Below are 26,762 nucleotides of genomic sequence, written 5' to 3'. Positions count from 1 at the left end.
GAAATCGCGGCGTGGCGTGGAGCCAATCGCGGGTGGTGATCATCTTCCCAATCGCCCACCCCCACTGAGCACCGCCACCAAGGGCAAAATGCTGTCCAAGATCTTTCCTCCCATTAGCTCCTTGCTTACCTCATATCTCTGGAATATTTATAGTGTTCTCCACCGTGAAGACTGATGCAAAATATTGGCTTAAATTATCTGCCATTTCCCTGTTCCCCATTATCAGTTCTCCATTCGCACCCTCCAAGGGCCCCATGCTCACTTTAGCTAGTCTCTTTCTTTTTATATACCCATAGAAGCTCTTGCTGTTTGTTTTTATATTTCTTGCCAATTTACTTTCATTATCAGTTGCTGAGCGTTATGAAATATCTGCTTAAATGGCTACTACTGCTCGTCCATTGACCTTCCCCTTAGTCTATTTTCCCAGCCTGCTTTAGACAAGTCTTCCTTCATACCTCTGTAATTGCCCTTATTTAAGTTGAGGACACTGGTTTCAGATCCAAGTTGCTCGCCCTCAAACTCAACTTGAAATTCTACCATGTTGTGATCGCTGCCCCTTAGAGGATCCCTAACTACAAGATCTCTTATTAATCCTACCTCATTACACATTACTAGGTCTAAAATAGCTTGTTCTGCAAAATTTTGCTCTAAGAACCAATCCCTGATGCACTCTACAAATTCATCTTCCATGTTACCCTTGTCAACCTGATTTGTCCAGTCAATATGCAGCTTAAAATCACACATAACAATTGTAGCACCCTTCTTACATGCCTCTATTATTTCCTAATTTATACTTTGTCTTACAGTGAGGCAACTCTTTGGGGACCTATAGACGATTCCCACACGTGACTTCTTCCCCTTATTTCCACCCAAACTGATTCCACATCCTGATCTATTGCACCTATATCACTACTCGCCACTGCATTGATACCTTCCTTTATTAACAAAGCTACCCCACCTCCTTTTCCTTTTTACCTATTTTTCCAGAACGTCAAATACCCTTGAATATTGAGTTCCCAGTCTTGGTCACCCTGCAGCTGCGCCTCTAATAGCTATTAAGTCAGCTCTATTTATTTCTGTTTGTGCCATCAACTCACCTATCTTGTTACAAATGCTGCATACATTCAGATAAAGAGCCTTAAGTTTGGACTTTTTACCATTATTACTCATTCTGGTTCTAATTTCTGCTGCACTCTTCTGCTTATATTTTCTGCCACTTCCTGTCACACTTTGATTATTGTTCGCCTCCTCACTACACTGCACCTTCGCTCTCTCGTTTATTTTTGATTTTCTAAACATCCCTTCAATTGAACCCTCCCCCCAGCTAATTAGTTTAAAGCCCTATCTACAACCCTAGTTATACGATTCGCCAGGACACTGGTCCCATTATGGTTCAAATGAAGCCTGTCCCAATGGAACAGCTCTTTCCTTCCCCAGTACTGGTGCCAGTGCCCTATGAATCGGAACCCATTTCCCCCACATCAATCATTGAGCCACGCATTTACCTCTCTGGTCTTACTTACCCTATGCCAATTTGCCCGTGGCTCAGGTAGTAATCTGGAGATTATTACCTTTGTAGTTCTGCTTTTTAATTTAATCCCAAGCTGCTCGTAGTCCCTCAGCAGAACCTGTTTCCTTGTCCTGTCTATGTCATTGGTACCTACGTGGACCACAACAGATGGATCCTTCCCCACCCACTCCAAGTTCCTCTCCAGCCCAGAAGAGATGTCCTTAACCTTGGCACCAGGTAGGTAACACAGCCTTCAGGACTCCGTCTTTGCTGCAGAGAACAGTATCTATTCCCCTAACTATGCTATCCCCTATTACTACTACATTTCTCTTTTCTCCCTCCACTTGAATAGTGCTCTGTATCATGATGCTGTGGTCAGTTCGTTCATCTTCCCTGCAGCCTGTGCCTTCGTCCATACTGGGAGCAAGACCCTCACACCTATAGGACAAGGGAATTGGCTGAGGCTCCTCCAAAGCTAAATTCTGGATCCCCTCCTGTCACTGACCACAGTTCAAATTTGATGTAATTAATCTAAGGGATGTGAATGTCTCCTGAAACAGTGTCCAGGTAACTCTTTCCCTTCTCTGATGTGTCGCAGTGTCTGCAACTCGGACTGCAACTCATCAACTCTGAGTCGAAGTTCCTTGAGCAGCCAACACTTGCTGCAGATGTGGTCACTGTGGATCGCACCAGTGTCCACCAGCCCCCACATGCTATAGCTGCAATACATCGCCTGCCGAGCCATCTCTATTCTATTTAATTATTTAATTTGGATGTTAAATATTTTAAAAGTGAATTTCTTAACTGTACTCTTCAGCTGTAATAATATCTCCTGATTTAAACCGTTTGGCCAATCAAAAGAGACAGGGAAGAGATACCCACCAATCACCTACCACTTTTCCTGTGATGTCACACTTCAGCTCTGACAGATAGAATCAGGCTGAAGGAGGTCTCTGCTGCTGGTTTTTATCTGCCACTGCACTTCTCACACAGATTCGCTCTCTGTGTGCTCCCGGCTCTCCTCTCGCTGTTTTAAACTGTAAAAATCCCATCTCTCTTCTCGTTTTAAACAGTTGTGTAAAAGAATGTCATAGGATGTATCCCACCTCTGATATTTTTAAATTATTATTTCCCTATCTATACTGAATTCATTGGCAGCAGAGGTACAGTTACTCAGTAAGGGCGACATCTGACTGCTGGCACCTTGTCAAAGTTATTTGTTACTCAACATTTGGGAAATCATGACCTCGCCTTTGCACAATGCCAGCACGCAGGCATGTTCCAGGAGGAGGCACTGCAGGATGAATTTCTCCTCCTTCCTCGGAGCCCAGATGCACTGAGACTACTGCTATCATGTTTGACAATTTTGCTAAAGTTCTTTGAGGATATAACAAGCAGAGTTGATAAAGGGGAATCAGTAGATCTAGTGTACTTGGACTTCCAGAAGGCATTTGATAAGGTGCACTTAAAAGGTTATTGCGTACGGTATTGAGGGTAATGTATTGGCATGGATTGAGGATTGGTTAACACACAGAAGACAGAGAGTTGGGATTAATGGTCTTTTTCAGGTTGGAAAGATGTAACTAGTGGTGTGCCACAAGTCCCAGGACCTCAATTATTTACTATCTATACTAATGACTTGGAGGAGGGGGCAGAGTGTAATGTATCCAAATTTGCTGACGATACAAAAATAGGTGGGATGGCATGTTGTGATAAGGAATCTGCAAGAAGATATAGATAGGTTGAGTGAGTGGGCAAAAACTTGTTGTTTAATGTAGGAAAGCGTGAAGTCATACGCTTTGGTAGAAAGAGTCCAAAGGCAGACTATTATTTAATTGGAGGGAGACTCCAAAAAAGTGCAGCACAGAGGGATCTGGGTGTTCTTTTGCATGAAACACAAAAAGTTAGCATGCAGATGCAACAAGTAATTAAGAAGACAAATGGAATTTTGGCCTGTATTGGTAGGAGGTCGCAGTTTAAAAATAGGGACGTCTTGTTACAACTGTACAGGTGTTAGTGAGGCAGCACCTGGAGTACTGTGTACAGTTTTGGCCCCCGTGTTTAAGAAAGGATATACTGGCATTGGAGGCAGTTCAAAAGAGATTCACTAGTCTGATTCCTGGGATGGAGGGGTTGACTTATCAAGAACGGCTAAACAGATTAGGCCTTTATTCATTAGAGTTTAGAAGAATGAGGGGTGATCTTATTAAACCATACAAGATTCTGAGGGGCCTTGACAGGGTGGATGTTGAGAAGATGTTTCCACTAGTGGAGGATTCTCGAACTAGGGGACATAGTTACGGAATAAGGGGACACTAAATTAAAACTGAGATGCGAAGGAATTTCCTCTCTCAGAGGACAGTGAATGTCTGGCATTCTATACTACAGAGAGTTGTGTAGGCCAGATCACTGAAAGTATTTGAAGGGGAGGTAGATAGATTTTTTAAATATTGGTGAGTTGAGGGCTATGAGGAGCTGGCACAAAAGAGGAGTTGAGGCCTGGGACAGATCAGCCATGACCTTATTGAATGGTGGGGCATAATTGAGGGGCTGAATGGCCTACTCCTGTATTTTATGTTCTTATGCTATCCTGGCTTGAGTGCAGCACAAACCTGTTGCTGAAACAGACGCGCTCCTGTTCTGTACACCTCTTCTCCATGCTACAGTTTACAATTTGTACTTTAGGAAGATCGGTTGGGGGGAGTGCAGTGGACTGAACATTAAGGGATGATACAAGCAAGGTATTTAAATTTATTAAAGGATTCGGTGGGGTAGATGCAGAAAATCTATTTCCCCTGAATTAATCCAGAACAAATAATAAAATTAGAGCCAGACCATTCGGAAGTGAAATTCTTCCCACAAAGTAGAAATCTGAAGTGTCTGCCCCAAAAGGCTCTAATTGCTGGATCAGTTTAAACGCATCTGGATTGAGATTTTTTTAAGAGTAATAAGGCATATGGGTCAAAGGCAAGTAAATTGCGTTGAGACACATATCAAATGTGGTATTACTGAATGGCAGATCAGGCTCGAGCAGCTGAATGGCTGCCTCCTGTTTCTATGATGTTTCCGTGGGGATAGTCCTGATGGGTTATACCTGATTCTGAATGGACAAGAATGCAACACTGGGCAGCTGGTATGTTTAATCATAAACCATTGGATTCCCAGATAGAGTTTGAATTACCATTCTGCTAATCCTCATTTGAGCAATATTCCCTGTTCACTCATTTACCGGTCTGATATCAGGCAATGCAAAGCTAATTTAACAGCATCAACATTGGGAGCTATCTCACATACACAGGATACTCAGAGCTCCAGGTTAAAGTAGTCTAAAAAGATTTAGGTTTATAAAGCAGCCTTAGAATGTCCCAAAGGACTTTATAACTGCTGAAGTACTTTTGACATGCTATTACTGTAGATAACACAGCCACCAATTTGTGCACAGGTCCCATAAGCAGAAATGTGATAATGGCCTGAAATCTCCTTTTGGTTTTAAGTGATATTGTTTGAGGGATAAACATAATCACCAGGAAGAACTCTCCTGCTCTTTGAAATAGTACCATGGGATATTTTACATGAACCTGAGAGAGCAGAGGGGCAGTGGAGTTCCTGCCTAAATTGTGTGCTTATGTTAAAGAAATCTGACCTTGTCACCTTCTGGTTAAAGGAGGGTAAAACTAAGATGCAGCAGCAATATCATCAAAAACAAAGAGACGTGTTATTGACACAATTCATAGTTTAGACTGTCACATCACAATTTCAAAAGCAACAAAATCTGCAGCCTCCACTATCAACCAACAACAAACTTATATTTCTATAGCACCTTTTAATGGAATAAATGTCCCAAGATGGTTTGCAGGTGTGTAACCAGATAAAAATTAACACTGAGCCAAAGGAGACATTGGCGCAGATGACCAGAAGATTGGTCAGAGGTAAGTTTTAAGGAGCATCTTAAAAGAATAAGAAAAGTAGAAAGACAGAGAGGTTTAGGGTGGGATTTCCAGAGCATGGAAGCAAGATGGCTGAAGATAGGGCCATCAGTGGTGAGGCAATGAAAGTGGAGCATACATAAGATCCCAGGGCAGGAGGGATACAGAGTTCTTAGTAGGGCTGGATGAGGTTACAGAGATGGGAAGGCTGAGGCTATTAAAGGATTGAAACACAAGCATGTGAGCTATTGGCGGACTGGAATTTGATGTAGTTCACCAAGCGCAGGAGTGATGGTTGAATGGGACTTGGCCTGTGTTAAGATATGGGCAGTAAATTTTTCGATTCAGGCCAGGTTAATGGAACGTCAAGAATAGTTGGCCAGCCAGACAAGCATTGGATGAGTTGAATCTGGAGGTAACAAAAGAATGAATGACAGTTTCAGCTGCAAGCGAGTTGAGGCAGTGTTGTAGACGGATGATATTACAGAGATGGAAGTTGAGTGGTCTTTGTCATGGCGAGAGTATGGGGTCAGAAGCTCAGCTTGCTCAAATAATATGGTGAGATGTGAGAAGTTCTGGTTCAGCCTGAGACAAGGTGGGAAAAGCATTGTGGCAAGGGAACAGGGTTTGTAGCAGGGGCAAAGACCATGGGTGTTAATTTGGAAGATATTTTGATTCTGTCAGGAGTGGATGTTGGACAAGCAGCATTGAAACAAAGACAGTGGAGCAAGTATGTGATTTGAGATAATTAAGTGGTGTTGGAGTCCAATTTTGATTATGTGTGTCCAAAATTTATTTGTTAGTATAATGCAGCTATTCACAGATGAGGTTTAAAAAAACAAGTCAGGAAAACAATTAATCATCAGTGTTTGAATTTCCACATGCCCACCGCCCTGTTCAACATTTCCTATTTGTACTGAGCATCTGTCCCAAAGGGGTTGATTATTGAAGGAAGCCATTTTTTTCTGTTGAAAATTTCCACTTTATCCTCACATCCCTCCTTTATGTGAGAAGTGTTCCATAACTATCAAAAGTGATAGATATATCAAAAGACCAACTGATTGCAAAGTTCAAAATTAAAAATTCCTCCATTTTTTTAATCCCCTCTCTCTCCTGATATTTCATATTGAGACGTGTTTGCAGAAACAGCCCTTTGATACCTTGTCCAAGTGGGCATCCTTCAGCTTTAGTCTTGATGATGACCCTCTACAATGAATAATGGGCTATGGAACTATTGAAGGAAAGCACCACAGCAATGCCCTCCCCTCAGCTCCACCGGCCATCACCCAATGCCCACTTTCTTCCATTTTCCAGAATAGTTACTGGATCATAATCAGAAGTATGTGCCCTCGATTAGCTTACTCAGTCCAGACCAATAATGAAATATTGACCTTGTTGGTTTTTTAAAAAATTCATTCATGGGATTTGGGCTTTGCTGGCTGGGCCAGCATTTATTTCCCATCCCTAGTTACCCTTAGAAGCTGGTGGTGAGCTGCCTTCTTAAACCGCTGCAGTCCCTGTGGTGTAGGTACACCATAGTGCAGTTAGGAAGGGTGTTCCAAGATTTTGACCGAGTGACAGTGAAAGAATGGCGATATATTTCCAAGTCAGGATAGTGAGTGACTTGGAGGGGAACTTCCAGGTAGTGGTGTTCCCAATCTATCTGCTGTCCTTGTCCTTCTAGAGGGTAGTGGTTGTGGGTTTGGAAGGTGCTATCTAAGGAACTTTACTGAATTCCTGCAGTGCATTTTCTAAATGGTACACACTGCTGCTACTGTACGTCGGTGATGGAGGGATTGAATGTTCGTGGAAGTGGTGTCAATCCAACGGGCTGCTTTGTCCTGGATGGTGTCAAGCTTCTTGAATTGTGGGAGCTGCATTCATCCAGGCAATTGGGGAGTATTCCGTCACACTCCTAACTTGTGTCTTATAGATGGTGGACAGCCTTTGGGGAGTCAGGAGGAGAGTTACTCATCGCAGGATTCCTAGCCTCTGACCTGCTCTTGTAGCCCAGTATTTATATGGTTAGTCCAGTTCAGTTTCTGGTCAATGGTAACCCCCAGGATGTTGATAATGGGGGATTCAGTGATGGTAATGCCATTGAACCTCAAGGGGCGATGGTAACGTTCTGTCTTGTTGGAGATGGTCATTGCCCGGCGCTTGTGTGATGCGAACGTTACTTGCTACTTGTCAGCCCAAGCTTCGATACTGTCAAGGTCTTGCTGCTTTTGGACATGGACTGCCTCAGTATCTGAGGAGTTGCGAATGGTGCTGAACATTGTGCAATCATCAGCGAACATCCCTACTTCTGACCTTATGATGGAAGGAAAGTCATTGATGAAGCAGCTGCAGATGGTTGGGCTGAGGACACTACCTTGAGGAATTCCTGCAATGGTGTCCTGGAGCTGAGATGACTGATTTCCAACAACCACAGTCATCTTCCTTTGTGCTAGGTCTGACTCCAACCAATGAAGAGTTTTCCCCCTCATTCCCATTGATTCCAGTTTTGCTAGGGCTCCTTGATGCCACACTCGGTCAAATGCTGCCTTGATGTCAAGGGCAGCCACTCTCACCTCACCTTGGGATTTCAGCTCTTTAGTCCATGTTTGCACCAAGGCTGTTTATAGATGTCAGTTCCACACAAGCAGTATCACTCCCACTGAGCCATCAGGAAGGCAATACATTATGATTTAATTGGATGGACTCTTATTTTAATAAAGAGATATGTGTTTGATGACTAGTGGATTGTCAAAAACATCCTTTGTAGGATTAGACCTCTCATGTATGCATACCTGACACCAGACATAGCAGCATCAATAGAAACATGGGCATATTTATTATTGCCATGGATTTTGCATGCAGTGTTTTTTAATTTTGAGCAATATTTGGATGTGTCCAGTTACAGATCACACTTTCAAAGAACAATGCTGAAAATTGATGTTCCCTTTCAACATATATCCAAAAATTAACTTCTGATGCATAGGCTGACATTTACTGTAACCTCTCATTGAATTTAGCTGTTATTGAAATAAGTATAGTTCTGAGCCAAGAATGAACCCATGAAAAGTAGATTGGTTTGATGCTTCTTTAAATGACTCTTAACATCAGGCTTAAGGGTTAACATTAATGTGGGGTTGTGCTGTTATATAGCAAGAAAATGTCAGGTTTTGAAGAAATCACTATTCATGATGTTCTGTGGTGGTGGAGAGGGTATAAGTCATCCCCCAGTGTGACTCAATACAATGTTTTTAAAGCAGAAAGGAAAATAATAAGGGATGACAAATACTAATAGGTGTACAGAATTTCCCTTTACAACACCACAATTGGTGTCTGTTAGTAACTTTAGTAATGTATCAAGCCAGTCAGTGGAAGGGAGAAATTCAGTATAGTCTAAGGTAAACTGATAGTTGTTTTGTATTGTGCAAAGCTTTGTGACTCCCGTAATGTTGTTGTAGGAATTGGATAAATCTAATCCCTCAATGAAAAGGTGCAAAATTCTCAGTTAATTCTCTGAAAATTTGTTTAACCTATCTGCTTGAGACAACTTGACAGAGCCCAATTGGAGTTTGGGCTTTCAAGGATATGCACATTTGCTCTACAGGCCAAAGAGCAGTTAAAAACGGTGTGCTGAAGGCAAATAATCACAAAGCAAGTGTTGATTTTGTGGGACAGGAAAGAAAGAGTAGAATACAGTGCCAGCTCTTAACAAAAGTAGCTTTATAGCCTTATCTTCAAAATTGAAGCTTAACATTTTCCATTTACACATTATACGTGTGCTGAGTTGAACTGCAATACATGTTACCAGTGGAAACTTGCACTATGTTCAGACACTGAAGAGTTACTGAGGTCAGGAAATTAATTGTATCTTAGTTTAGAATTATTCACGGCCATCTGAAAATATTGTTTCCTAGCTGCGCAGATGCGATAGCAATTTAGGAAATGGCGGATGCATTTGCCATTTTCCTGAGGACGTTAAACAGCAAACGCTGTGTCCGTCAGATGTGGCTTCCTTTTAGGCCACCAATGCATCCTGCTGCATACAAGCAGGAAGAGCTACAGCCTGATGCAGTGTGACTCAATGAGAGTTATAGGTTGTGCAGAAAGGATGACCCTCAACTGGTTAACATTTTACATCATCGATATATAGCCTTCACATTGTGCAACAAAACTGAATCATTTAAACCTTTGTTGCAAGAAATTATTCCACTCATGAACACACCAGTGAGAATTTATGAATAGATCCAGACAATTGCTCTTCAGCACAGAACAAGTACTGGGGCACTGGCACCTCAGGGCACACCAATAAATTTTTTTCTTTGCTCATTCATGGAATATGGGCATCGTTGGCTCGGCCAGTATTTATTGCCCATTCCTAATTGCCCTTGAGAAGGTGGTGATGAGCTGCCTTTTTAAACTGCTGTAGTCCATGTGGTATAGGTACATCCACCGTGCTGTTAGGGAGGGAGTGCTAGGAGTTTGACCCAGCGACAGGGAAGGAACGGCGATATATTTCCAAGTCAGGTGGTGGTGTTCCCATGTGCCTGCTACCTTTGTGCTTCTAGGTGGTATTGGTCATGGGTTTGGAAGGAGTCTTGGTGAGTTCCTGCAGTACATCTAGGCACTGCTGAATGTTTGTGGATGGGGTGCCAATCAAGCAGGTTGCTTTGTCCTGGATGGTGTCAAGCTTCTTGAGTGTTGTTGAAACTGCACTCATCGAGGCAAGTAGAGAGTATTCCATCACACTCCTGACTTGTACCTTGTTGATGGTGCACAGGCTTTGGGGAGATAGGAAGTGAGATATTTGCCGCAGGATTCCTAGCCTGCAGATTCCTGCTCCACAGTATTTATGTGGCCTGCCCAGTTCAATTTCTGGTCAGTGGTAATGTTATGGCACAGCTGATGGTAAAAGCTGAGCTGCTCAAATCCCAAAGGGAAACTTGAAACAACTGCCACAACTGTTTTGTATTTTGTATAAATTTCGAGCTGCATGCCTTGAATTCAATAGTAATAAGACCACTTGAGTCTTATAGGTTTCATACAAACTAAATTAATAATAAATTAATTAATAAATAAATTTCTTCATTAATAGAAGAAATGATTTTAAGTACATCTACAAATCACTACTGTGATAACTTCTAAATCCCCTAGTTAATCTAACGCCCAATTACACTTCCATTAAGGCAACAGTAAGACACACAGATTTTAAAAGACCCAGGCAAAGAAACACAATACCCTGAACAATCCAATTCAAAGTGAGTTTTCTTAACTTCAATTCTTTTTAGACAGCAGCTTGAGGCTTAGATGCTAGGGGCTTTTTCACACTTATTTTAGATCTTAGAATGCCTGCCCTTTGCTCCTTTATACATATTTTCCCCTTTGAATGTAAATTCCAGTTGTTTCACTATGTCTTTGGACTTTAGCTCTCTAATACTAAAAACCTCCTCAGTACCAATTTTACTAGTAATCTTTGGGAAAAATAAACACACTGTTTCTTAATTTCCCCTGGCCAGGTATAATATTTCACTCCCTCTTTTGAATTCAAACTAGCCTGGTTTATTTAAAAATGCAATTGTTCCCTTTATACCTTACATCCTGAAACTTCCCCCATATTTACCTACTTAACATTTCAAACCTAGCTTATCTTCTGTTACATCAAAGCTTTCAGACCAGCTGCCTTTAATTCAATTAAGCCCCATTTACACACACACAAACCCATAGACACAGATCCCACTATTATTCTACTTTACAATAAACCCTATTAACATTATGAAAATTATTATATCTTCCTGACAGGTAACCCCCAGGTTGTTGATAGTGGGGATTCAGTGATAGTAATGTCATTGAATGTTAAAGGCCGGTGGTTAGATTCTCTCTTGTTGGACATGGTCATTGCCTAGCACTTCTGTGGTATGAATGTTATTTGCCATTTGTCAGCCCAAGCCTGACTAGTGTCCAGGTCTTGCTGCATTTGGGCATGGACTGGCTTCAGTGTCTGAGGAGTCGCAAATGGTGCTGAACATTGTGCAATCAGCAGCAAACTTCTCCACTTCTGACCTTATGAAGGAAGGAAGGAAGGCCATTGATTAAGTCGTTGAACATGGTTGCGCCTAGCACACTACCCTGAGGAGCTCCTGCAGTGACGTCCTAGCACTGAGATGATTGATCTCCAACAACCACAACAATCCTCCTTTGTGCGAGGTATGACTCCAATGTATTCTTAGCATGGTCTTGGCAACCTCACAAAGCTTGAAAAATCTTTATTGGAAAAACGTAAACTGTTTCTCAGCAGTTCCAGACTGGTGTACTGTGAGCCCAATATAAAAACAGAAAAAACATTACTCAATTGCTTTTTATTTATGGCCCTCGATGTAGACTAATTTAATTGAACTTTCATAGCTCAGTCTAAAAATACACAAGTTACCATAGCATGATTTCTACATAACAGGATATTTGTTCTAGAATATGAAAGATTTTGCTTTTTTGTTGGAAAACGTAAAAAAGCACATTTAAAATGTGTCACCCTAATTTTTCAACTTACAAATCAGGGTGGCAGGCAGTTTTAATCTTCTCTCTTTTCCCCTCTTTTCTAAGCCACTGACTGTAGTTGAGCAATGATTCCATAGGCACTGGCAGCTAACTGTCACCTCATGCAAGTGGTCCTTTCTCACTAGTGAGATTTGCGCTGCCCAACCACCATGACCCATGTAATCCAGTAGCCCTCCCTAAATTAAGGTGGCTGTAGTCAAAGTGCTGCAAAACTGACATCAGTTTAACTGACCACTGATTAATGATTATGCCTTCCTGGTTTGAATGTCTTAATTGAGAATCTTAACACCCAGGCCATTAAGAAAGTAACGTGGTCACTGGAAAATGCTGTGCAAATGTATTGTCAGCATCACATTGGACTTGATAGAAAGTTTTGCAGTTATATAGCATCTTGCATTACCACAGGATATCTTAAAGCCCTTTCCAAGCAATGAAGCACTTTGATGTGTATTCATTGCTCTAATGTAAGAAATAGCCATTACACTCAGCAAGGCCCTGCAGACAGCAATAAGATAATGATCAGATAATCTGTTCTAATGATGTTAGGGCTAGGACCCTGGCGAGAGCACCCCCCACTCTTCAATATAGTACCATGGGACCTTTTACATCTGCCTGAGAGCAGACATCCCAACTGAAAGCTGATAGCACATGCTAACATGCTCTATCTTGCCTTCCTATGAAGAACGGTCATTTTGGCAAGTTGCTAGCTCCCAAAGAATTGTATAAAGGAGGCAAATATTTTTAAGAAGGGGATTTAGATGGTCAACATTGGCCTTGTCCAATGAATTGAGAATTCACACGTTAGTTTTGCAAATCAATGTTTTCTCACCCATAGTTATCTTGTGTTACAGTGAGGAGAAAATGACAGCCGCAGCGATCAGGAAATGCCACAAATGCACAATGGGCCTCATAAAATCAGAAGGATGTAACAGGATGTCCTGTCGTTGTGGGGCACAGATCTGCTATCTCTGCCGAGCTCCAATAAATGGGTATGACCACTTCTGCCAACACCCACGGTCACCAGGAGCACCTTGCCGTTTATGCAAGAGATGCTCATTATGGACAGATCCTAAGGTAAGGTGCTGTGCATTTCAAACAATATTGTTAATTTCAACGCAAAGTTTTAACGTATCACTGACATGGTTCAAACAAGCCTTGTTTATAGTTTATCCGGAGATGGACCCATTGTACAAAAAGACAAAATTCCAGTTGTATTGAAAGGGTTATAGAAAACCATTCAAGGGGAAAAGGTTCAACATACGTGACAATTGCTCTGAATAATCCATCAAAATACTGACAGCTAATTCTAAAATCATGGTCTGGTGGAATTGCTTAAAATTAACTTGAGTGCCTCTGACAATTTCAAAGTATAGGTTCAATTAGGTATGTTAATTCATGATGCATCCTCATTACAGTGGAATGGATGTCTAATATCAGGAAAATTAGTATTCCTTATCTACTCAATATTAGCAGTGGAATTCATTCCTTCTATCGATAGACACCTGTGCTTTCATCATTAAGCTGCTTCAGACGGCCTTTTTGTTGCAAAGTATGCAGTCAGTTTGTGTCAGGTTCTAAAATTGTTGTAAAAACATTGCATTGGAGTTTCAATGTTTTTATGATGCAGCCATTTCACATTGAACATGAGAAGGATATGTTAGATGAAGAGGATTGGAAGGAAGCTTGTGTGAAGCATTAAACAACATGTACCAATGAGGAAGAGAAACCTATTTCTTTGCTGTACGTTCTATGTAATTAAGATGATTGTTCACTTTAAACTCAAAGGTAGTTTGGTGTTTTATCAAACAAGTTCCTGGGCTATTGTGTTGTTCAAAACCTGACCCCGAGGTTTTGTTGTGACAGTCAAGACTTTTGTCTACTGTGTTATAGCAATGACAGCTTGCATTCATTGAAAAGGACAATTCTGGGTGCGGAGGTCATAGGGCCCAAGATATTAGAGCTGAGGCCATGGGAGTATTTAAATACAATAATGAACATTTGAGCTGCTGGACGCTCAGGAACCATAGTAGATCAGCAAAGAAAAAGTGATTGGCAAGAAGGACTTTATGTGGGATAGGATGTAGATAGTGTTCTTGTACAAGTATCCAGAAGACTGACCAAGAAAGCAAATAGAATAATCGAGTTTGGAGATGGTAAAGACCAAAATAAGGTTCTCACTGGAAGATGGAGTGAGGTAGGTGGTTGGTTGAGTCAGACCCATGTTACTTTTAAGCATTTTATCGTTTTATAAAAAAATCAGATTGAATATTCTGGACAGTGGATCCTTTGTTTTCTGCTGTAATGATCTTGCAACTAACAATAATGTAGCAAAATTAATGTAAACAAGTACAGTACAGGTAACTAAAGGTATATATTGTATTATTCAGCAAGAAAAGCAGATTAGCTATAGATTAGAAAGCTGCACATCGAAGCATGACCTTGCACAAGCTCTGCCTGTGAAAACTGGCAATCAGGGCAGTTCATAATTAAGAATATTTTACTGTATATGATGCCAAATAATGTATATAACAAGGAATAGTTGGGGGCACTACAATGTCCCTACTGTGTCTGGGAAGTTGAATTTCTATACATTTTAGGCCAAGTCTGACACATACAAGGGGGAAGAGAATTTTGCTAACCAATTTGGGCATTTCAAGTAATTGGTTCCCACACAGATGCTTTAATACATTTTAAATGACAGACTCATTCTTTAGATCATTGAAAGCATAATGGAGTTTGCATGACTGGTCTTATTGTTTGGCAGTAGCTGACCTTACTCAGTTCTTGCATGAAAAAGCCTCTTATACTGATTATGTGCTAACATATTGCTTTAAAGGGACCTAATTGAGGACATATGGGAACTTTTCTAATGAAATCCAGCTAAAAAATTTTCTGTGTGAAAAATAACCCAGCCCTTTTTTGTGGTTGAGTTGCCTGGTGATTTTCTGTTATTTTTACACCTTTGCTTCATTTTCACAAAAGTTTGGTAGCCACAAGAAGGAAACTGGTGATGGCTTTTGTCAAAAATTGTTGGGATCCATTTTAAGGCTATTGCCATTTACATACCAAAAAGCGCAATGTTATTTATTGCAATGGTATCTGTTTTTTACAATTACAGAACGAGCTGTTTGCAGCACAGGAAGAGGCTATTCAGCCCACTTTATCTATGCCAGCTTTTTGTTAGAACAATCCAAAACAAACACTATTACTCCAACCTTTTCCCTACAATATTGTATATACCACTGCTTCAAATATTTATCCACTTCCCCCCTAAAGGAGGCAGAAGTCCCCTTCCTTAACTGCCCTCTGTAGCAAAGCCTTTCATACCCCAACAATCTGCTGTGCACTGCTAATTGCATTCTCTACATATGAGCCCAGAGATATTTGTGCCATTCCAGTGTCCTGGTAGTCTCTTTGACCAGCCAATATTCATGGGCCTTTTTACTGACTGGCTTAACATGGCAACAACATCTTTATCTTGTTCCACATTCTACAAGGTACTTGTATAACCCTCACTATGTAAGTGCAATTCTTATTTTAGAAGTGCTTTGTACAGTACTTTACTTTTATAAATATTTATCCCTATTTTCACTCACCTTTCCTTGGCTAAGTGTTTTAAAATCCTTGTTTGAATTATTTTCAGTTCCTCAATGCACCTCACTTTCCCACATAATTAAGTCCTTTCTTTAATGGGTCTTTGAGAGATATTTAAAATAACAAAGGATCTCAAAATGACCTGCACTAGGTCCATTCTGCTGCCCCCCCACCCCAAAACCCTTGAATAATTCTCATTTGTAATCATTTTTTGTCAGGCTAGTTTGACTCTTGTAGCTCAGGAAGGGACAAATTGGAAACTGTGTGTGTGTTTGAATTTTCCAGAGTTTATTTTGCCCTTTGATATTTTTGTTAATACTTCCCAGATTTTCTCTTGTGCCACACTTTTATTTTCAATTAACGCTGGAAAGTCTGTTTTGGCCGTATAGAATGATTTAGAACTTACAGCATAAGAACAGGTCATTCAGCCGAACAGGCCTATGAGAGTGATTAAGCTGCATGTGGACTTTCAACTACTACTATTGAATAGCTATCTCTTATCACCATGTTTCATGGGGTGTATTTTCTAATTTTTTATCGGTGTACATACTCTTCCAGTTCTAAAGCTTTGAAAATGCAAAATGTGTAAACTGACAGCATTATATTCCGGATCCTTCTGTATTGACTGCCAATCTTTGCTAACAAGTTTCCGTAGAGACTAAAGCCTTGATTTTGCATTACAGTATCTTAGCGTTTATTATGAGCAGGTTATTGCCAGTATTTAAAGCTGATCAGAAAAAATGATCAGATTTAAATCTGTTGCTGCATGTAAATGTGCTTTGCATAACTATTAAACCACACATTTACAGTTATCAGTGCTCTCTTTTGCTAGTTGGTGTCTTATGTGGTCTTAGCCAATTTGCGTTGATCTTTTTGTTGAAAGCTCATTTTTACGCAAAAACCAATGAAGATAATCCCATATCAGCCCCAAGTTGCTAATGGCACTCACTGCAGGTGCCTTGGCATTTTGCCATTCTACTGTTGAATAGTCAACATCAGTGCCTTCCTCGTGAGCTGATGCATGGAATCTGCATTCATTTGGGAATGGTGATGGCAGGAGCTCTAGTAATTGACTGTTGCCTTTTTGAACAGGTTCCAAGTTCAGAAGCTCAAAACAGCAGGATAAATCAAAGCTTACACATTTTGGCAGGTACTCCTTTAAGACCATTCCAGGGCCAAATGCTACCTGACAGATTCAAATTCATTTCTGAGCGAGTCTGGACAGTGGGTCTTGTTAGACTATTGTCTAAGAACCCTTTCTCTTTATATCCTATTTTTTTTTCCACTAACATCAGGCACATGGTACAGTTGTGCAGTAGATTTCGAATAATGTCACTCTTCCAGAAACACATTTTCCTGGGGAAGTAGCATTTTGATACAGCTTTGCCCTGCTTTGTGAAGGTTTTTTCAAAAAGCCAATGTGTACAAGGACATCTCTGCAGGTTGTAGTTTTATTTTTATTATTTTTACATGTCTTGGTTGTCTTTGTCTCTTCCATGGCAGCGATTTTTAAGCCAGTTCTGTTGAGGTTATCCACTCAACTTTAACATGGTTCTACAGTGTAAGTTAGGAAATTGCCACAACTCATTCAAAAAGATTTTTAGCATTACACATCATTCTGTTTGCAGTCTGTAGGTTATTGCACCCTAGTTAGAATAAGGCCCATTCTTCAGGGAGCATTAGTCTTCGAAGAATGTATATGAGGAAACAAAAAGAACTTCCCTGATGACTCAGTTGTTTAAGCAGCAAGTAGCTGAGTTTATGGACAGGAAGGTTTTGGGTTTAATCACTGTTCTGTATTTTACTAATGCATCTTTGTTCAGGTAGTAGTAGAGGTGCTGCAGTACAGCCTGGGTAGGTCTTAGGTTTGATCCTGGATCTATGCTACATTCACTGATCTTAAGTAGTCCAGCAGTGAGCACCAGTTGGGCTAGGAGGCCCGGTGAATTGCATATAAGGACAAGATTGGACTGCCTGTGATGGTCCCTAAACGAGATGCCTGATCACACCTGCTAAGTAGACTGAAAAATAAAGTTTGGTCATTTGAGTGAGGTGCAGGAATGGGACTGGTGCCATACAGCAAACAAGCAAAATTGAAAGAGTTCAGTAATGTAATGGAAGTTGTTAACAGTGCTGCTGTCTAATTTTGAACAAGAGTGTGCACCGCATAGCCTTGCACAGCTGTGTTGAATGCTGAATATTCCTACGAGCCTCAAGTAAATAGAAATGTCCCAAAGGACCACCTTGAAATAAACATCAGCAGTTATAGTACACAGTAGTGTCATGTGACTATTTGTAGTCATTTAGAGCGTCAGGCAGCTGCCTTGGGAGCTTGTGTAATACCCATTTTTTAAATAAAAAATGAAATTCCATTTAAAGGCTCCCAGCTGCAAGAATGACTCGTGTTCATGATCTCTCAGTGCTGCCGATTGATGCAGGTTTATTCTTATATTGTTTTACATACCTGGGTGATTTGCCTAAAAATCTGTCCTGATACAGTTAAATCTTGCAGTAGAAGATCAAGTGTTTCTCCTAACCTTTTGTTGATCATTCCTCACGAGGGAGGGAGAGACTCCTCCACATAAGCATATGTTTTTTGTTATGTTTATGTTGCTATCGATGAAACATTTCTGTTGTTTCAGTGCAGTGCCTTTGATTATCGCGACGACAAATTCAGTTCTGAGGAGACTCATAGCACTGCAACCTGCTAGCCACATTTATCAATTTTCATCAGCTCCACAACTGACCCTGCAAAATTCTTCAGAGAAAAAGCAAAAAACTCTAGAATTTTAATTTTCCTTATTAAGATACAAACATGTCAAATGAAAACAGGAAATGCTCAGCAGACCTGACAGCATCTGTGGCCATTGAAACAATTAACGTTTCAGGTTGGTGACCCTTCATTAGGACAGAATGTTTTGAGATGTAACAGTTTTTAAATTGAGCAGGGAAAATAGAGAGAGGAGGAAAGAACAAAAGGGAAAGCCTTTGATCAGGTGAAAGGTGGGAGAGATTAAATGATGCAAGGGATGATAGTGAAAGGCAAAAAGAGATGGTAATGGGATACGTTTTTTTTAAATGTCTAGAAGAGCTGCAAATGGGAAGGCAGAATTACCACCAATAGTCACCATCCAAAAAAATGGAGGCCGGGATTATGATTTAAAATTGTTGAATTCAAAAGGCTGTTAAAAGTGCTTAGTTGAAAGATGAGGTGCTGTTCATGCAGCTTATACTGAGCTTCACTGGGACTGTGGAGGAAGCTGGTCAGGGTAGAAGTGGAGAGGAGAATTAAAATGACAAGCAACCAGAAGGTCAGGGTTATGCTTGCCAACTGAACTTTTTTGTGGAGCATTTCCAGAATTTCCTGTTTTTATTTCAGATTTCCAACTTGCGCAGTCCTTCATTTTTGTACAAATTCGTCAAACAGTGAGCATTAACCCAAATATTAAACACCACCATATTTAAAATACCTCATGTTAGTCCAAAAAGAGCTAAAAACACTTTATAGCCTACTCCCCTGTGTACCTGCAGGTTCTTCCCACTTTATCCACCTTCTGAATAATTTCCACAACTTTTTCATTAGTTTGCAGGGGCAGCTTTCAAGTAGATTTTCCAGTATGAAATGAGCGTTACACCAGATCAGAGTAAAATGTGTTAAATCCAGTTTTGCTTCACAATTAGATTTTTTTTTGCATAAATTCAGGCACAGATTTGTACATGTGCAGTGATCACAGTGACTGCCGATAGTGGAAGATTAAATTTTGGGTAAAATATGACATGAAATTTCACAGGAGCCATACAGAAAATACATATGTTAAGTTAAGGGAAAGCAGTCTTTGTAGACTGAAGTAAGACCCAATCCAATGTCAGTCTTTGGGAACTCACCCTTCAGCCATGCTAAGAGAAAAAAATTAAGTGAAAGAAATTCAAAATGCAGGTGTGATTTGCATGTAAATATCCATCAACTGATTCCCCATTTGACTGCTAAAGGAAAGTGATACTTGTTTAAGTTGTTACAAAAGAGGATGCTTGTGTTGCCACCATTATCGTAGGTCATTAGTGTAGCATGGCTAGAAAGAGATGGTGGCAGGTTTCACCCTGCAGCTGGACAGTACTGTCATTAGATGTCCTCTGCTCCATATTGGCTGTAAGTTTAGTAACAGATGGCACATATCTGCATCTCTAGCTGACTACTTATCCAAATCCTGTCAAGACTGTCCCCCATTGGTCGCTTACAGGTAATGCGCTGCTTGCAGTACCACTAAAGTAGTGACATACCATGATTAATGCATTTAAAAGAAGCATCCCAAATTACAATTAGCCAAGCATTCATGCATCTTCATGGCATTCAGTTTGTTACCTCAGCTTCCATTGGGGACTGGGCCCTCTTACAAATGCCAATCCTCTGCAATGTATGTACACTATGCAGTTACATGCATGAGAGTACTGGTGGGTGAGTACAGAAAACATATGCAGTCTTACCTGTCACATTCCTCCATTTGTTCCCCCACACCCTTTGCAAAGATCAGATAAGGGAAATTCATTGATAGCTATAATGGTTAAAAAAAAGTGCAACTGGCGTAGGAGCTCATGAGAAACTCAAGTGCCAACAGGCAAGAAACTGTCAATAAATCATCCTTGGAGCATAGCAAAGGACAAAGATGGACTGGAAATAAGGGCTCTGAATTGGGGAAGGCCAATTTTAATACGATAAGACAGAATCTGTCCAAAGTGGACTGGGAGCAGCTACTTATAGGAAAATCTACATCAGAGCAGTGGAAGTCATTCAAAAAGGAAATAGAGAGAGTGCAAGGCCAACATGTTCCCATAAAGGTGAAGGGTGGGACCAACAAGTACAGAGAACCCTAGATGTCAAAGAATGTGAGGATTGAATAAAGAAAAAAAGGGAAGCTTATGGTAGATACCGAAGACTGAAAAGAGCAAAAGCCCTAGAGGAGCATAGAAGGTGCAGGGGGTTACTTAAAAAAGAAATTAGGAGAGCAAAGAGGGGGGCATGAAAAAACACTGGCAGGCAAAATAAAGGAAAATCCAAAGGTGTCCTATAAGTATATTAGTAGCAAGTGGATAATCAGGGAAAGAGTAGGGACCAAAGTGGCAATCTGTGTGAGGAGCCAGAAGATGGAGGTGAGATTTAAATGAGCACTTTGCATCTGTGTCCACTATAGAAAAGGGTGATGTAGGTTTAGAAATCAGGGAGGGGGACTGTGATATACTTGAACAAATTAGCATTGAGAAGGAGGAGGTATTAATGGTTTTGGCAGGCTTAAAAGTGGATAAATCCCTAGGCCCGGATGAGATGTATCCCAGACTGCTGTGGGAGGCAAGGGAGGAAATTGCAGGGGCCTTGACTTTAATTTTCATATCCCCTCTGGCCACTGGAGAGGTGCCGGAGGACTGGAGGACAGCTATTGTAGTAGCATTATTCAAGAAGGGTGGTAGGGATAAACCAAGGAACTATAGGCCAGTGAGTCTAACATGAGTGACAGGGAAACTTTTGGGAAAAAAAATTCTGAGGAACAATTAATCTCCTATTGGAGAGGCAAGGATTAATCAAGGATAGTCAGCATGGCTTTGTCGGGGGGAGATCCTGTCTAACAAATCTGATTGAATTTTTCAAGGAGGTGACTAGACGTGAGTAGTGTAGTTGATGTAGTCTACATGGACTTCAGTTAGGCTTTTGACAACGTCTCGCATGGGAGACTGGTCAAGAAGGTAAGAGCCCATGGAATCCAGGGCAAATTGGATCCAAAATTGGCTTAGTGGCAGGAGGTGATGGTCAAAGGTTGTTTTTGTGACTGGAAACCTGTGTCCAGTGGCGTACTGCAGGGTTCGGTGCTGGGTCCCTTGCTGTTTGTCGTGTACATTAATGATCTAGTCATGAATGTAGGAGATATGATCAGTAAGTTCACAGATGGCACAAAAATTGGTGGTGGTAAATAGCAAGAAGGAAAGCCATAGGCTACAGGATGATATAGACGTGCTGATCGGATGGGCAGAACAGTGGCAAATGGAATTTGATCCTGCAAAGTGTGAGGTGATGCATTTTAGGAGGCAAGGAAGTACACAATGATTGGAGGTACCCTAGGAAATACAGATTAGAGGGAACCTTGGTGTGCATGTCCATTGATCCTTGAAGGCAACAGGACAGTTGGTAAAGTGGTTAAGAAGGCATATGGGTTTCTTGCCTTTATTAGTCGAGGTATTGAATACAAGAGCAGAGAGGTTATGATGGAGCTGTATAAAGCGTTAGTTAGGCTACATCTGGAGCACTGTGTGCACACTATAGGAAGGATGTGATTGCACTGGAGAGGGTGCAGAGGAGATTTACCAGGATGTTGCCTAAGCTGGAGCATTTTGGCTATGGAGAGAGTCTAGATAGGCTAGGATTGTTTTCCTTAGAGCAGAGAAGGCTGAGGTGGGGGGAACCTGATCAAGGTCTACAAAATTATGAGCGGTGTAGATAGGAAGAAACTTTTCCCCTTAGTGGAGGGGTCAATAGACTTAAGGTAAGAGGCAGGAGGTTTAGAGGGGATTTGCAGAAAGGTGTTTTAACCAGAGTGTGGGTGGTATCTGGAACTTTCTGCCTGAAAGGGTAGTAGAGGCGGAATTTTCTCAACTCAACTGTACCATTACCTAGCAACCCATTTTACACAAATGTAATTATGAATGGAAATCCTACACATGAATCTTGGTAAATCACATATTTGTACATATTTCAATTAATGAACCCCCCGCCGCCACCACCACCACCACCACCACCACCACCAATCCTGTGCCTTTCTTGAGATACATTTCCTGCCCTGTGCATTTTTTTAAAGAGTCAACCACATTGCTGAGGGTCTAGAGTCAGATGTAGGCCAGTCCAAGTAATGACAGCAGATTTCCTTCCCTAAAGGACATTAGTGAACCAGATGGGTTTTTACAACAATTGACAATGGTTTCATGGTCATCTTTTAATTCCCGATATTTATTGAATTCAAATTCCACCATCTCCCGTGGTGAGGTTCGAACCAGATGCCCAGAGCATTACCCTGGGCCTCTGGATTACCAGCCCAGTGACAATACCACTACGCCATCGCCTTCCCTAGTGTAATGTAAAGCCAGTTTTTTTTACTCAGTTTTTCAGTTGGCCTTGTCTAACTTATGTCTGTAAGTTGGGCAGACCCAGCCAAAAAAATCAAAGCTACTAATTTGTGTTAAATATAAGTACTTCAGCATGAACTGCACAGCTCCCTGGTGCTTCCCTGCATAAATGGAGAATATAACATGGTGCTAGATCCACACAAACCTGAAAGGTTTGGCCTTATATCACACACTGAACACGGATTCCTGAACTCCACTCAAGTTAGATGAGAGGAACAGGAATTGGCCACTGAGCCCCTCTGGCATTCAGTGAGACCATGACAGATCTCAGACCTCATTCCATGTGCCTGGATTTGTCTCATCAGTTAACAAAAATCTATCAATCAGTTTTAAAATTAGTGATAGCTGGAGAGACTTGAAATGGAGACACCTATAGCATATATGTTCATTAAGGACAGTCCTTCTGTCCACCGAAACCCATATACTGCAGACCAGACAGACAACCTGCTTTGCCATAACTTAGTTTTGATTATTTATATCCACTTTATGGTTTGTATATTTTTTCCTTTCACTAATTTGCACCAAGCTCTAGAATACTGGGCAAAAGTTTTAAATACATACTGCCTCAAGCTTACTCATGAACCACTACAAGTACTGGAGGTAAAAAAGTCACTGAACAAGTAATTGAGAGACCCAGATTAATGCTGTAGAGAAATGGGTTCAAATCCCACCACAGCAACTGTTGGGATTTAAATTCAAAAAGTGAATAAATCTGGAATTAAAAACTAGTCACATTAATGGTGACCATGAAGCTATAATCGATTGTCATAAAAATCCATCTGGTTCATTAAATGTCCTTTAGGAAATCTGTCATCGTTACCTGGTCTGGCCTACATGTGGCCCAGATCCATGCAATGTGGTTGACTCTTAACTGCCCTCTGAAATGGCCTAGCAAGCCACTCAGTTCAAGGTCAATTAGGGATTGGCAAGAAGTGCTGGCCTTGCCAGCAGCACCCATATCCCATGAAAGAATTTTTTTTTAAAGTATCACCTCCTCTCCCACTGACTGAATTCCCACCTTCACCAAATTCCCAATGCAGTCTAATTGCACTGCACTCTTTTAGAACCACTGTGTATGCCAGCAGATACTGTTTACTAAATTCTAAGTTAAATTCAAAATATTAAATTAAATTTTAGCTTGAAATATACTCATCCAATACTTAACAGAGAATTCTCAGTCTCACCAAAATCTCAGTCTTTACACACATAATTAGACTGCTTTCCTTTTACGACCATTCTGTGCAGCCACCTCTCAGGTAAGATTCCCAACTAAGGGAGGAGCAAAACCCTATCCATTGACCTTAGCTAGAGAGGCCTGGCATGTGGACACTTGAGGAGGGAGGGGGCTGCTTGGATCTGAATGGGCTCCCACAGCACATGTACAAGGAATTGTGCTTACAGATAGTTGTTGTTAAAATTCATGATTCCGGCCTTCAAGTTTTTGCCCCACAGATGAAAAGGTTTCTGAGTGTTAAATCCTTTCATTTTATAATTCTTTTCTTTAGCCAAGAAACTTGTTAAAAGATGGTGGAGTACCATAAACATGTATGAAGTGCCAAACACAAAGGAATCAATTTGTGTCGGAAGGATGATGTAACATACCATAGATTATTGTGTATAAATCGACCCAGCATATGAGACAATCCCATTTTTTCGGTGCCAAAATGCATGTTTAGGCCTACACTGTGTCTAAATTTTTTCAGGTAATAAATGCATGTTTAGGTCTATACTCATATTAGGAGTCTGCCTCAGTTTTTCAGCTCAAAAATACAGGTTTGTAGTTATGCTAACATTCTAAGTCAGTGTATGAAATCAATCGGGGGACGTGGCTGTGTTGCCAAGATGATGAGCAGGAATTTAGGAGACAAACCCACATTGAGCAGACCGTGCATGGCAACCGATAAATGGGATTGGGTCCTTCTGCAAAAAGAATGAAGTACGAAACCAATTTTAAGCTAAAAGTCGTAACATCTGCTAACACATTAAATAACTGTGCTGCAGCGAGGGAATTTGATGTTAAAGAAAAACTGGCGTGAGAATGGAAGGAGGAGGAATCCACCTTGAAGAAGATGCCCAAGACCAAGTGCACCACGAGAACAGGGACCACCCCCTGGCCTGATCCTGAGAAGTGTGTATTGGAATGGGTCCTCGAAAATCATCAGAATCGTTATATGGTCAGCAGAAATGTAATGCATAAGTATGCTTGTAAGTGGGCCAAATCAAATCCTGAGTTCAGCAAAGATTTCAGAGCAACAGCTAGTTTGTGTAGCCGTTTTATGGGTGAAAATCTCTAGTGTTGCAGCAGAAGACCAAGATCACTCAACCAAAAGACCTCAATGCCAAAATTACTAGTTTCCAGCGATTCATCATCAGACAGTGGCAAAAACATGAATACCTATTAAGTCACATCAGCAACAGGAATGAAACGCCCATGAATTTCAGTATGTCTCCACAAGCCATTCAAAGATCAATTTCCAAATGGCGATCACCTCCACCAAAATTGGTGGTTCACATTTTATGCTCGGCCCATAAGTTGACTCCCATTTTTGAAAGGATTTTTTGAAGCTTTAAAGGTCGATATATCTGCCCCGATGTATGGTATTTGCAGTAATTGTTACAGTTTGCTAGCTCTTTGTGTCGTAGGCTATAATAAATGGTTTGCAACTTTATTGTTAAAACTATAACTAAATCTAATACCTTTTTAAATCCCTTTCTTACTGTGCAAGTTGTCTAGCTTCCTATTCTCTTGAAAGATTTCAGTCAGACCGCTTTCAAATACTTCAGATAGGACTCTTAATTTTAAAACTGTAGGCCACTGATACCCTGATGTAACAATAACTTGGGCCAAGAAATTCAAAAAGCTGCCAATCAAATATGGGCTTGAACAAATCACACAGCAGGTTTATATTTGAATGGAGTGGCACGGCTCCTTCCTCAAGCAAACTGCCTAATTGTTGCAACAGGGTACTGATTACTGGTTGATAAACCTGGTTTCCAACCCTTTAAGTATCATGATTGAACTTAAAAAATAGTTCAATACCAGACTAAATCTTAGACAAATGTGCTTTACTTATATCACAAAAGGTTTCAGGGAGGGAGGAGCTGTGAGACAGACGAATGCAGTATTTGAAGTCTGGATATAAGTTGAACAGAGTGACGGTTTTTTGAACGGTTTGGTTCCAGCTGAGAGAGTGGTCAGGGAGCATAAACTGCCTAAACATTTGAAGCAAAAATGCAAGTATGTGTGGAGAGAGCGCAGCCAAACCACGACTTTGGGTTGCTTTTGAAAAGAGCTGACACAGAAACATTGGGTGGATTTTCCGGTCTTGCTTGCAGCGGGAATCGTCACGGGTGGGATGGAAAATTTGGCGGATTAGCAAAAGGTCCGTTGACTTCAGGCGGGAGTTTCCAGCCCCACGGTGGGCAGGACTGGAAAATCCCAGCCAATTTGTCACATGGTCTCCTTCTGTACTGAAAATACCTTTAGTTCTAGAGAAGAGCAGAAAACCAGCTTAATGATCCAAACCACACTGCAAAAAACCCTAGAATCTGTGGGACAATAGGTGAATTCAAGAATCTATTATCTTTCAGATGCTCTAAGTACAGTTTTATAATAGTGCCCACCACAGAAATCTTTTAGGGCAAAGTACCACCCTTTATTGTGCTTCCACATCTGAAGCAGAAACTAAAATGGTTACTCGTTCATCTAAGTCGAACCAAGAAAACCTTTAGGCCTTGGGCGCCAAACACAGTACACAGCTTGTGAGACCTCAAAATAAATTTGTTCCAAACCTTATCCACCATCAGAGTTAGCAGATGATTCATCAGTGATCTGAGTAGCACTTATAATAACACATTCAGTATGTGCATAGTGGCTGTGAATCTGCAACTTCTGGATGCCTTGTACCCAGTATCAATACATCTCAAGTGATCAGCACCCTTTAATCTCCAGTCTTTCCTGGTGTTTCTCATTGAACTGGCTTCTAGTTTTAGGCTGGAAGAGTATTTAACTGTGGAACATT

The 26,762-nt window shown here is 40.9% G+C and overlaps 1 protein-coding gene across 4 annotated transcripts in view; it reads left to right on the top strand.

Annotated features, from left to right (window-relative positions):
* rnf216 (ring finger protein 216) overlaps window positions 1-26,762 on the top strand; it is a 220,941-nt gene that overhangs the window by 171,389 nt on the left and 22,790 nt on the right. For all 4 annotated transcript variants that reach the window (XM_041206801.1, XM_041206802.1, XM_041206800.1 and 1 more), the window contains one exon: window positions 12,834-13,056. In XM_041206801.1, coding sequence (XP_041062735.1) covers window positions 12,834-13,056 — 223 coding nt within the window. The remainder of the gene's footprint in view (window positions 1-12,833; window positions 13,057-26,762) is intronic.

Source organism: Carcharodon carcharias, chromosome 15 (genome assembly GCF_017639515.1).
Source record: "Carcharodon carcharias isolate sCarCar2 chromosome 15, sCarCar2.pri, whole genome shotgun sequence".
Taxonomy (NCBI): Eukaryota; Metazoa; Chordata; class Chondrichthyes; order Lamniformes; family Lamnidae; genus Carcharodon; species Carcharodon carcharias.
The sequence above is the reverse complement of the archived record's forward strand: the minus strand, read 5'-3'. Positions and strand labels throughout refer to the sequence as shown.